General features: G+C 39.5%; 1 protein-coding gene across 1 annotated transcript in view; it reads right to left on the bottom strand.

Moving 5' to 3' along the window:
• Positions 1-12,937, bottom strand: part of LOC140486319 (syntaxin-binding protein 5-like) — a 549,610-nt gene that overhangs the window by 318,600 nt on the left and 218,073 nt on the right. Inside the window, exon 5 of the mRNA XM_072585292.1 lies at positions 3,797-3,931. Coding sequence (XP_072441393.1) covers positions 3,797-3,931 — 135 coding nt within the window. The remainder of the gene's footprint in view (positions 1-3,796; positions 3,932-12,937) is intronic.

The following is a 12,937-nucleotide window of genomic DNA, read 5'->3' as shown; positions in this document are numbered from 1 at the left end:
GATTGAATAATTGGGAGCTTGAACTGGATGTGTTGTTTGAAAATGATAAGACTATGTTGGGTGTGGTGATGTTTATTTCAACTGAAGCAAAACTCAGTCTGATCCCTCTCTATCTGCTCAGTTATACATGGTGGATGTAGTTCCTTCCATTGCTCCAGGAGGCACTCTGACACTGGTTAGCCTTTCATTCCAAGGTTGTGAAGAACACAAACTACCAAAAGCATGAAGATCCTCTTAGGCATGTGCTGCAGAGATCTTGCTGAATGATTTACTTCAGAGGATTGACAACTTGCTCTACATTATGGCATTCACTGAAGGACCACTGACCTCATGACATGTGTGGAAGTCATAGGGTAGCTCTTGCCAGCATGCAGGCAACCTGTGGTGTGACTTGCAGGCTAAAACACAGTTGCTATTTCTGCTTATTGCAGGATAATAGCATAGTGGGTATTCAATTAGATGAACTCCTTCATTTGGTTACATGCCAAGTGCATGCTGACAGACAATGGTAAGCGCCTGTAGTATCAATCCCATTGACATTGTGGTCCCTCTATTTTCGTGAATCCATGACTTTTCCATCTTGGAAATAGTAGGATAAAATCCCATCTCTTTCTCAATAGTGCCTCTCTTTGCTGCCAACTTTATACACCCAGTATGTAGAATATAAGGGAAACAATGATCTTCACAGCCACGAGGAGGATAGTCTTCACCTGGTTTGCAGTTCCATGTCATTGTGAAAGAGGCAGCACACCTCCATCACTATCCCCTTTGTGAAGTGTAACCTGTTGAGGCACCGCTCCAAGCTCACTGTGAGGTAGAAATGGTGGTCAAGGGATGAGCCCCTCTATGCACACCCTTTTGGGATGAGCCCCTCAATGCACACCCTGACCTGTCTGTCCTCACAAAACTTCCTCTCTTTTCCTTCTTCTCTGCATGTCTTGCTTATGTTTCAGTACATGTGATACTGTAAATGCTTTCTCCGTGTCTGTGCAATGCTATGCTATTGTTGAAAATGTGTTGCTGGAAAAGCGCAGCAGGTCAGGCAGCATCCAAGGAGCAGGAGAATCGACGTTTTGGGCATGAGCCCTTTTTCAGGAAGGTCACATTGGATTTGGTACTGGATAATGAACCCTGCCAGGTGCTAGATTTGGAGATAGGTGAGCACTTTGGTGATAGTGATCACAATTCAGTTATGTTTACTTTAGCGATAGAAAGGGATAGGTATACACCGCAGGGCAGGAGTTATAGCTGGGGGAAAGATAATTATGCTACGATTAGGCAAAGAGTTGGGATGCATAGGATGGGAAAGGAAACTGTAGGGAATACACACAATTGAAATGTGGAGCTTATTCAAGGAACAGCCACTACTTGTTCTTGATAAATATGTGCCTGTCAGGCAGGGAGGAGGTGGTCGAGCGAGGGAGCTGTGGTTACTAAAGAAGTTAAAAGTCTCTTGTCAAGAGGAAGAAGGCTTATGTTAGGATGAGACAATGAAGGCTCAGTTAGGGCACTTGAGAATTACCAGTTAGCCAGGAAGGACCTAAACAGAGAGCTAAGAAGAGTCAGGAGGGGACACGAGAAGTTGTTGGCAGATAGGATCAAAGAAAACCTGAAGTTTTCTATAGGTATGTCAGGAATAAAAGAATGACTAGAGTAAGAATACGGCCAATCAAAGATAGTAGTGGGAAGTTGTGTGTGAAGTCCGAGGAGATAGGAGATAGGAGAAGTGCTAAATGAATATTTTTCGTCAGTATTCACACTGGAAAAAGACAATGTTGCAGAGTAGAATACTGAGATACAGACTAAAAGACTAGACGGGATTGAGGTTCACAAGGAGGAGGTGTTAGCAATTCTGGAAAGTGTGAAAATAGATAAATCCCCTGGGCTGGATGGGATTTATCCTAAGATTCTCTGGGAAGCCAGGGAGGAGATTGCGGACCCTTTGGCTTTAATCTTTATGTCGTCATTGTCTACAGGAATAGTGCCAGAAGGCTGGAGGATAGCAAATGTTGCCCCCTTTTCAAGAAAAGGAGTAGAGAAAAACCTGGGAATTATAAACCAGTGAGCCTTACTTCGGTTGTGGTTAAAATGTTGGAAAAGGATATAAGAGATAGGATTTATAATCATCTAAAAAGGTATAAGTTGATTAGCAATAGTCGACACTGTTTTGTGAAGGGTAGGTCGTGCCTCACAAATATTAATGATGTCTTTGAGAAGGTGACCAAGCAAGTGGATGAGGGTAAAGCAGTTGATGTGATGTATATGGATTTCATTTAGGCATTTGATGAAATACCCCACGGGATGCTATTGTACAAAATACAGAGGCATGGGATTGAGGGTGTTTTAGATGTTTGGATCAAAAATTGGCGAGCTGAAAGAAGACAGGGGGTGGTAGTTGATGGGAAATGTTCATCCTGGAGTTCAGGTAATAGTGGTGTACCACAAGGATCTGTTTTGGGGCCACAGCTTTTTGTCATTGTTGTTGATGACCTGGATGAGGGCGTAGAAGAATGGGATGCACAGCAATGTGAAAATTACGAGGTAATCTGTTTTTGGGACAGGAACATAAGAACAGGAGTGAGCCATGCAGCCCATCAAGCTTTCTCCACCAATCAATTATCTCCATATCCCTTGATGCCATATGTCTCCAGACATCTACCTGTCTTCTATGCAGATTAACTTTTTCATGTATGCCCAGGTAGCTGCAGTTTGAGAGATGAAATGCTGATGCACTTCCAGCAGCCATACTTTGCTCCTTTGCTGGCAGGCAGTATACTACAAAAATGCCCCTCATCCAATAAATAGGTTCTCTTTGACTTTGATATTTTAGCATGGCATATTTGCACATCACCGACCATGTGGCCCAACTAAACCTTGGAAGGTAAGGTTCAGATTTCTGGGAATAAATGAGCTCTCAGAAGGGGACTTTAGAGACCGCATGAAGTAACTTCTCAGCGGTGGGGATACAGAATTGCTTCTGCATAGAAGTGGGTTTAAATTACTTAATTTGTTGGAGTATGTAGTGAACTGTGTGTTGATTTTGAGGGAGTCATAATTCCTTCTAAATGTATGGTTAGGAAAGACAGTCATTAGTGCTTTATGTTGTCTTGCTTGTTCTCGCTGTTCAAGAGTAGTGTCTGCCAAATTAAATAAATGAATTATGGTGGAATAGTAAAATCTTTTTGGATTGCTGTTGGTCTTGATATTCTTAATTAACCACTTCTGACTGATGAAGTTGTACATATTAATAAGATTTGAATGCTGGATTTAAGGATTGAATGAGATGATTACAAGTATTGTGCAGTGGTGACGGAAGGCCTGAACAATTTTAAGGAGAGGGATTCTTGAGCAGACTTTCTTCTGCTGCATTAAGAGCTCTATTCCGTGGCAACATTGCTGGTCCTTTCTTTCTCTGGACTTTCTGCTTCCTCATCTCAGTCCTGTTGCTCCTACTCCACATTCTTTCCTCTGACTGATGAAAAGGTCCTTTTGTGTTGCTAAATTGGAATTATCAGACATAATGAGATTCACGCAATACTGTCCTGAAAGGTGTAACCAAAATTATATTGTAAGCCACAATCTTGTTTAAGAGTTCAATGGTCTCCTTTACCAGAAAACTTATTCTTGAATGACTTTTGTTACAATGTATTGATAATCCTAACAAAAAACATATATCTGATGTTGATCTATGCCTCTATGATCTATAAGGAAGAAAAAAAGCAAGGTGGACTGGTGCACAAAGATGTGACTTTCTTTCCACAATAATGATCGTTACTTAGTCATGGACAATACTTACAGTTCTATTGCTTTATTCCACATTATGACATATCCCGATAGGACAAATGACTCGATATTCACAACGTATGTATTTCCTCGCTCTGTGCCCACATACAACCACTTACTCTGGAAAGGGAGATGGCAGAAGGTAATCCTGGATTAACAGAAACATGAGTTATAACTTAAAATACTTCAAAAACTCATTAAAATATTACATGTTTACAAGAAAGAAAAATAATTTTCCCAGCAAGAAATTCATTTTATTTTAATCATGAAATGATTGGAAAACACAATTGTAATATCTTCATTCATTTGGAAAAGCTAGTTGAGCTTCTGTGATCATGCACACGGGAGTCAGGTATAAGTGGATCATTAAGGTTGAACAAGCGGAGATGGCCAGGACCACTGAATTGGACGAAGAGTGGGAGAGCTCAATAAGGGCAGGTGGAGGGCAAAAAGGATAAAGAGGAGAGAGATAGAATAAGATGCAGGAAGGAGTCAGAAGAGATGAAGGAGAAAGGGAAGAAGATGAAAAGAGAGAAACAGTATATAGGTAGAATTGAGAAGGATGATGAAAGAAGGGAGAAAGGAAGGCTAGTTAAATCAACAAATAGCACAAGGAAAAGGTCACCAGATTTGGTTTGGTAAGGAAGCTGCATTTAAGTCCTGAAAATTATGCTTAAGTGTAGAAAAGTTGTTCAGGAAGCTGAGGGATAGTTTGGATGAATTAATGATTCTCAGTACATTTAAAACTTCACTCTTAAAATCCCAACTATTTAGCACATGCCCATCTATTCATCACAATCTTCCTGCAGCTACTGACCTGCTCAATTGTGCCTTAACCGCCATCTTCACTGTTCTGATCCTTTCAAACCATTATTTCCTTTAAACTTGGCCATTAACCCTGTACAACCCACATCTCCACTCACTTAATTCCATAATTGACTGTAAACAAATGCTGCCATTTACTACCACTTTGTGCCCTTCCCTTAGTCCACTAGGTTGAAGTTGTCTGAAGTTCTCTGTTGTTCCTGGTTTGAATTTGTATCTTTCCCTAGTTTCTCCCCCAACATGTTTTTATCTCTTGGAATTCTATGTAAGAGAATTCCTGCTCTTCCTGACCCCTCATCATCTCTACTACTTGGTATTACTGTGGTTTCCCAAAATAATAACTTGGACCTCAATAGACATTAATAAAGTCTCAATGAATCTCAAGTGTTGAGTAATTAATAATTGTATCATTTTTCTTTATCTAATGTAATTGTATTTTGCATTATCCAAGTATATAGTTTCATTACTCAAAGCAAATTGTGAATCATAGGGATCCATAAAGTGGGTAACCCTAATTAAATAAAGTTCTTCAAAAAATTATCTTCAAAGAGAAATCAATTAACACTACATGCAATTAAAAAGAAAACTTGACAAAGTTTAATGAGAGGAATGGATTGCAGAAGGTTAAAATCTATTGTGATAAATTTAAGCTACATATCTGCCCAGAAAGCAGATATTGTCTTGGTTAGTGGAGCATTGTATTAAACAAATAGAATGCAAATAGTGTTACATTTCAAGTGGAAAGCAGCTCACTTCCAGATCTTCTGAAAGGTTGTGCTGTTGCCGAGGGGAAAGACCACCAGAGAAAGGAAACTATATGTCTGATTAAACAAATGATTCCATATGTTTCTCTGTTAAGTATTTGACAAGACACATGTATCTATCAAACAATTTAACCAGGAAAAGGAAGTGGAAATTTCATGTAGGTTTCTGTATTTTCTGCTTTCTGATTCCTTTTCCTAAACATTTATGGATTACTGTGCTAAAATGGGATAATATTAGTTAATCAATGTCCTATCATCATAATAGATTTGGAGATAACATTGTAATAACATTGCTAACCTTCCAATACGGTAAAACTATTCAGTCAAATTTATTGTGAGTCTCAGTCCTCAATTCGGAGTGAATTTAAAACATTAAAAGAGCTTAGTCAGAGCTATTAACTATTGATAGGGTCTTAAAATAAATATCCTTCCTCCCAGGTGTATTTAGGCTAAATATTTGCCAACAGTAGGATCTGCTTGGCTACCTACCTGGAGGCAACCTTTTAATTGGCTGCCTCCTGGCACACCGTGCCAATTAAGACAGTGAGAAGGCTCCTGATGCTGCTGGCTCAATCAGACGGCCAGTATGTATGATGATTCAGCTGCCTAACAGAGATAGTGGGGCAGATTAGAGACCTCAACAAAACCTCACTCTCAGCCAACTAAATAATGATGAAGTACTCAAGATGCCCGGGGACAAATGGTCACACCCATCAGACAGAAACCTGTCTAGTCGGATTTTTGAAGCAATGAGTACCTTTTGTTTCTACAGTACAACTCAAATCTTTGGCCATTTGACCCTTTGACCCTGATGACAGCCTGGGAAGCTGCAGGGAGGCCACCTCCATGAAAATTGCTTTCACCTCACAGTAAGTTGGGGAGAATGGGGAAGAGATGGTCTACTACTAACAAAGTTGAAAATGTGTTGCTGGAAAAGCACAGCAGGTCAGGCAGCATCCAAGGAACAGGAGGATCGACGTTTCGGGCAACAGCCCTTCATTCCTGAAGAAGGGCTGATGCCTGAAACGTCAATTCTCTTGTTCCTTGGATGCTGCCTGACCTGCTGCGCTTTTCCAGCAACACATTTTCAGCTCTGATCTCCAGCATCTGCAGTCCTCACTTCCTACTACTGACAAAGTGCCAACTATGATGATCATGCTAAACTGTCCCTGGTAAGATCCTGAGTGGAGTCGTTTGGCTGTCCAACATTGTGGAACTGATAGCCAATTTGCATCTGGCCTGTCACTTGCACATTGCTGGGAAATTTGCTCAGTGGTAGTTCTGTCCTGTTATTCCTGGCACTCAGTGGCTGGTAGAATTCAAACCTTTGAGTCCACTGGTTTTCACCTTGAAGCAATGAAACTGGAACTCAAAGATGTGACTTGTAGGTTTATTTTCATCCCATTTTAAATGATACTGGTGGAAAAGAATTTGAAGCAAACCAAAACCTCAGAACAATTGAAAGATCTTATTATAGTTCCCTCTCAGGATTTTTTTCCCCTTAATTTGTTGTATGATCGTTTGATTTGCCAACATAGTTAAAGATGGTAGCATTCAAAGTTTCAAATGGTTCATCTGACAGAGTAATTGTGGAGCCATTTGGATAGATTCTAACAAGTTTAGTTCTGTAATTTTAGAACCAAATAAAATTAGAAAATATGTAATAGCCATTTATAAGATGATTAAACCAAAATAAGAATTGGTACAACAACGTGCTTAAGAGAGATGCTTTCCAGAACCACATATTCATCAATTTAACCTAAAAATCTACTATGACTGAATTTAACATAATAAAACATCCTGAGGAGCTTTCAATGTGAAATCAGTGAGAGGGGATCCCATATTTTGCAGAATTTCGTAATTGATTTTGTTTCTCATGAAGTTTTATGGTTGACATGACATTTAGTTTCTGTTCCATATGTACCCAATTTGTACAACAGCAGCATGACAATAGCCACCAATACAATAATTTAGCATAAAAGGCTGGATTTGATATCCTAAGTTAAGATCCTATTTAATTCTATAGTTCAATTATTAAGGACATGGTACAAAATTAATCTGTTTCTGAAAGTGAATATCAGTCAAGGAGAAACATGTAATAAAGTGTATGGGAATTCAGTCATAAATGAATTATGAAAATCTTTTCCATGATTTAAGTCAAACACCTGCAAATGATTATTTGATTATTAAAGGTCATTTTTTCTTGGTTGAACGCTTCTTTTACCCAATTTCCCCCTCACATCTCTTGACTCCTAAAGCAATGACTTATCTTACGAATAGTGTCAGCGACAGCAGCTGCCAAGATGCAAAATGCATTTCTAAGTGTGAGAAACAAGCTGGAGTGACAGACCACGCAAGATTTAAATCAAATCACCATCTGGTTATAAGTCAGGTGCTTATAGCTTGTCTTGCAGGGCCATGAAGGAAAACATATCCCACTAAAATCTTGTTACATAGTGATGAGTTCTTGTAGCTGCCACGCAGAAGGTAATTTGTCCAGTGTTAACATGATTCTCCTTTAAGTAATTGAAAAAGGTGGCATGCCTGCAAGAATGACATATCCACATTGACCTTTCTATTCAATAGCACACTTAGTTGAAATAAAAATGTTCCTCATGAGCCAAGTAATGATAAACCCCAATTATTTTGAATGCTATTAACACTCCAAAAATTGAATAATTAGTCCTTAGGGACTCAGGGAGAGAAGTAAGTCAGACTTTCAAAAATAGATAACAAGGAAAAACAATTAGGATGAATACAATGGTTGGAGGTTTTTGTTTTGCATGCTAAATTCTTGGTGACACAACCCACTCAGGAAAGTGTGCTGATAAACAGCCCCCACAAAATTTAAAGATTTAATCAAACATCAAATCTCAATATCTCCAATTTAATTTTCTGCTGGTCTCAGATTAATAAAAAATACTTTATAACTTCAATATTTAACATGAATCACTGTCTATTGCAAATAAATCAAACAACAATATGAATTATCGACCTAATACTCAACTTGCTGGAACTTTAACCTCTTATTGAACACCTGCAGACAGATGCAGACAGACACAGACAACAAATGTACATGGATCAAACATAAAGAGTGCTGGAGAAACTCAGCAGGTCTGGTTGCATCTGTGTAGAGAAAATATTACTCATCTTCAGAATTTTTACTTTTAAATAAACATGATTGTTATGGATATTGGGAAGAATAATGTGGAAATGCAGTTCAATAGCAGTAGACCACAGAATTTAATGAGGTGTCCAGTTTTGATTCTTCCTAGTCATTCTTATTTCGATCTTCGTATTCAAATCTTTTCAGTTCGTTGCTAAAGTCACTGGGTGGTTGTGGTGTAGACATATTAATTGCTCAATTTCTCAAATCACTGATTACAGCTAACAGCTTGTAGCAACTGGTAGAAGACAATAGCTATATATCTTTCAGTTTTTGGTTGTTTCACTGCAAAAAGAGTAAAGGAGAGATGTTGTTTTGCAACGTGGAGATATCTATCTCTACGTTGTTCACATGCAAGCTGCCCAGGAGTCAGTTAGAGAGCTTTTATGCTGGTTATTTTGGCCCACACAACTGGCTCTACTTGAAAAATCAATCAGTAGCCTGTCTCTTAGTGATAACACACCCACTGTGCTACTGGGTCTCAGCTTAACCTCATTGCTTGAACAAAACAACAGTGTAAACACAACCCCAATGATCTCAAGTAATTTGATTTTTCAAAAGAAAAGCAAATCCTTCCACAGTCCTTGGTTTAAAGCAGTCTTTTTCCCATCTTGGTACACAATTCAAAACAAGGAAAAGTAAAAGGTAATGTACTTCATACTGTATTCAGTAATACTTGTCACTGAACCTATGAAAAGTGTGCATTTATCCGCCTCATAAAAAGATAAATAGGATAAGGACCTTGCGGTTGAATTGAAAACAACCATCATGGCACTCCATTTTACGAGAATATTCCATGTGCACATGATCTCTTTCAATTTAATGGGTCAAAGAAAAACATCAGCTCTATATGTAATTTTATCAGATTCAGTAAAGCAATATAAATTTATGACACAGAGGGTGGTATCCTCTCAGCCCTGGATGACATGGACATTGGCCAGTCAGTTGGGAAAACAGAGTGAAATCCAGAGAAAATATTGATGTCAAGAGATGAAAAGTCAGATTCTGCAATCACATGTTGAACACAACAAGAACAGAACCTCAACAGTAATCAGCAAGAAGTCTATTTGCAATTACTAACATACATTAGCATTATCACCTCATATAGTGTCATTGATATGCAGTTTTCTACTCTTCCACCCACCAGATAGAAGTGAGATAGCGGCAATTCCAAATATTAAAGAGAGTGCAGGTTCTTGGCTACTACACATTCCCACTTGATCCTCCAGACCTCCACTTTAGACAGTTGTCACCAACAACTCATGACTTACTCTATGGGCAGAAGGTGCCTGCATCCATGGACATTGATACTTGATACATACCAGCCTCTGCGCATCCTTAAGGCACAACTCCGCCTCACTTAAAATATAGATCTGCACTTCAATGATGAACTTTGGAGTGTGATGTAAGGTTTTGATTTATCTACACAGTTTATTTTACAATTTGGATTGAAACAAATGGCACATGAACTTTGTCTAAAGGGGCTTAATGATTAACTTGTAACCAATTCTGTAAACTTGCTGATTTCTTTAAAAAACAGTACGAGAGACATGGTTCCTGGAGGCTAATGAGAATTTGTTTACGTTGGGAGAGTTTTTTTTTAAGGCAACAAAGTACAAGGAACAAATGAACAGATGGCTCAGTGGTTAGCTCTGCTGCCTCACAACGCCAGGAACCTGGATTTGATTCCATCCTCAGGTAACTGTCCATGTGGAGTTTGCACATTCTCCCTGTGTCTGTGTGGATTTTCTCAGGGTGCTCCGGTTTTCTCCCATGGTCCAAAAATGTGCATAATAGGTAGATTGGCCATGCTAAGTTATTGATAGTGTGCAAGCTAGGTGGATTTATCATGGAAAATGCAATATTATGGGGATGGGGTGGGTGTGGGCGGGATACTCTTTGGAAAGGCAGTTTAACTTGATGGGCTGAATGGCCTGCTTCCACACTGTAAAGATTCTGTGAAAGTAAACAGTTGCACTTTGGGTTTTCAGGTTAGAATGTCAGAGAATGATTTTTTTTACTTGCTTGGGGGAAACACCTATATCTTCAAAAATGTTTTTGGGTTACAATTTGGTACTTTTGCAATAGGATTGGCTGAAGCTGGTTATCAGAATCAGTTACTCTTAAAGAAAGGAGATGACTTGGAATTGTTGAGAAATAGATTACTTTAGTGTAAGGCATTAGTTTAAATCTTACAGACCACAAGTGCTTGGTGAAAGCCCTGAAGGGGTTACTTGAAGCTAAGAAAGTCTAAACTCTATTGCATGAAGACTCAAGTAAGAGGCTATCAGATTCTCAAGGCAGGGAGCAAATTAAACCCTGTATCTTTGATACAGAATGGAATTCTTTCTCATGTGATTACTGTAAAGGAGTACTTTTGTGATTAATGGGAAGGTACTTTACTGGGTGTTGCAAAATCTTTAAATTTCTTTAACATTTAAATAATTTGGTTTATTTTATTTTGATTCTCATGTCTTGTGTGTAATTTTTTTTGTTAGAAGCTAATCTGCAGCTTTGCATACTTGTTTTTTCAGTGATAGACTACCTCATTAAAACCAAGATCGATGTGATTTATAACGCCAGATTTCTATTTTGAAGCTGACTTGCAGAGTGATAATATCAGCTGGGATCATAACAGGAGTGCACCAGCACCCATCATTCTAATGCTGCTGCTCATGCACTTCGCACACAGAGTCAAGCTCGCATCTGATGGATTTAACCAGGAAGCATCTTATAGCTCCTCACTTGCTCTCTTAGTATTCATTCCCTTTACACCTATTTGAATGCTCTCAACAACTCTGCCCTACCTTGGCCTTTTTGTATTTTGCCACCTAAGGTAGATCTTAAAAGTTCACTCTAATTCTGTCTTGCCTTGCCATTTAGTGCAGACACAGGGCCAGACAGCTTGTCATAGTTGTCAGCATTGATCAGGCACATTGCTATATAGACACATTGCTACATCAATCTCACACCTGCATTATTTGCCAGCAGAATACATGGCAAATACACAACAAAAATGGCGGTGCCTCAAAATATAAGGGGAATGAGTCATGGTCAGCTGTGTCGACTCACAGCAACCAGTCCAGAGAGTCATGGTAAGTCAGTCAGGGAAATCCATCCAATTAGTCAAGAGTGTAGATCATGTTCAGTACTGGAGGGCTGTCCACTTAAAGTCAAAAGGAGGTTATCAGGGGTCACTCCAGTGGTTGAGAAGCTGGAAAGTTCAATTGTGGGGATTTGAGGCAGCATGCTGGGATGTAGAGAGGATAATAATTATGAAGGAGACAATTAAACATATCGGGGAAGATGACAGAGAATGACAGGAAAAGGGGTAATGTGGGAGTGAGAGGTTATCGACAGCATGTCCTTGGTTTCAATGGGTGTGCAATGCACAGCCTTGACTGGCATGATGACATTGTATACCTGGGACACAGGGATAAAGCGGGGAGGTGAACTGTTAAGTAAAGAGGTAGGGTGAGAATGTGGGAAAGATCAAAGCAACATTACAGATCAATCCCTCTAATGGTCATGAAGTCTCAGTAATGATTTGCGGACTGGAAAGATTCATTGTAGTTACCAAAATAGCAATTAACTTGGAAGAATCCATGGAGCAAATGCTGCTTTATTCACACCTTGGCTGATCTACTCCAGGCATTAACTTCCCTTTTGTGCCAGGTTCCCATAGCCTTCAACACCTCAATATTTCAAAAATCTGTTTATCCCCTCCTGAAAAACTTGCACTGATCAGGCCTCCACAAATCTCTGGCATAAAGAATTCCATATATTCACTAAACTCTAGGAGACAAAATTTGTTTGCATTTCACTTTTAAAAAGAGTCTGTAACTATGTCCCCTAGTTCAAGATTCCCCATTAGTGGAAACAACTTCTCAACATCTACCCTGTTCAGGACCCTCAGAATCTTGTAAGATCGCCCCCCCATTTTTCTAAACTCTCATGAATAAAGGCCTAATCTGTTTAGTCATTCTAGACAGCCCCTTCATTCCGGGAGCCTAGTAAATTAGTCTAGTTAAACCCCTTTTGAACTGTCACAAATGCCTTGACTTAAATACATATCATTTCTTAAATACAAGCACCAAAACTGTACATGGTACTGCAGGTGCAGTCTTTCCACCATCCTACATAGTTATAACAAGACTTCCCCAAGGGGGCGGCACGGTGGCACAGTGGTTAGCACTGCTGCCTCACAGCGCCAGAGACCTGGGTTCAATTCCCACCTCAGGTGACTCTCTGTGTGGAGTTTGCACGTTCTTCCCGTGTCTGCGTGGGTTTCCTCTGGGTGCTCCGGTTTCCTCCCACAGTCCAAAGATGTGCAGGTCAGGTAAATTGGCCATTCTAAATTGCCCGTAGTGTTAGGTTAGGGGTATGGGTGGGTTGCGCT

Source organism: Chiloscyllium punctatum, chromosome 15, assembly GCF_047496795.1.
Source record: "Chiloscyllium punctatum isolate Juve2018m chromosome 15, sChiPun1.3, whole genome shotgun sequence".
Taxonomy (NCBI): domain Eukaryota; kingdom Metazoa; phylum Chordata; class Chondrichthyes; order Orectolobiformes; family Hemiscylliidae; genus Chiloscyllium; species Chiloscyllium punctatum.
This window is presented reverse-complemented; position numbering and strand designations above follow the sequence as displayed.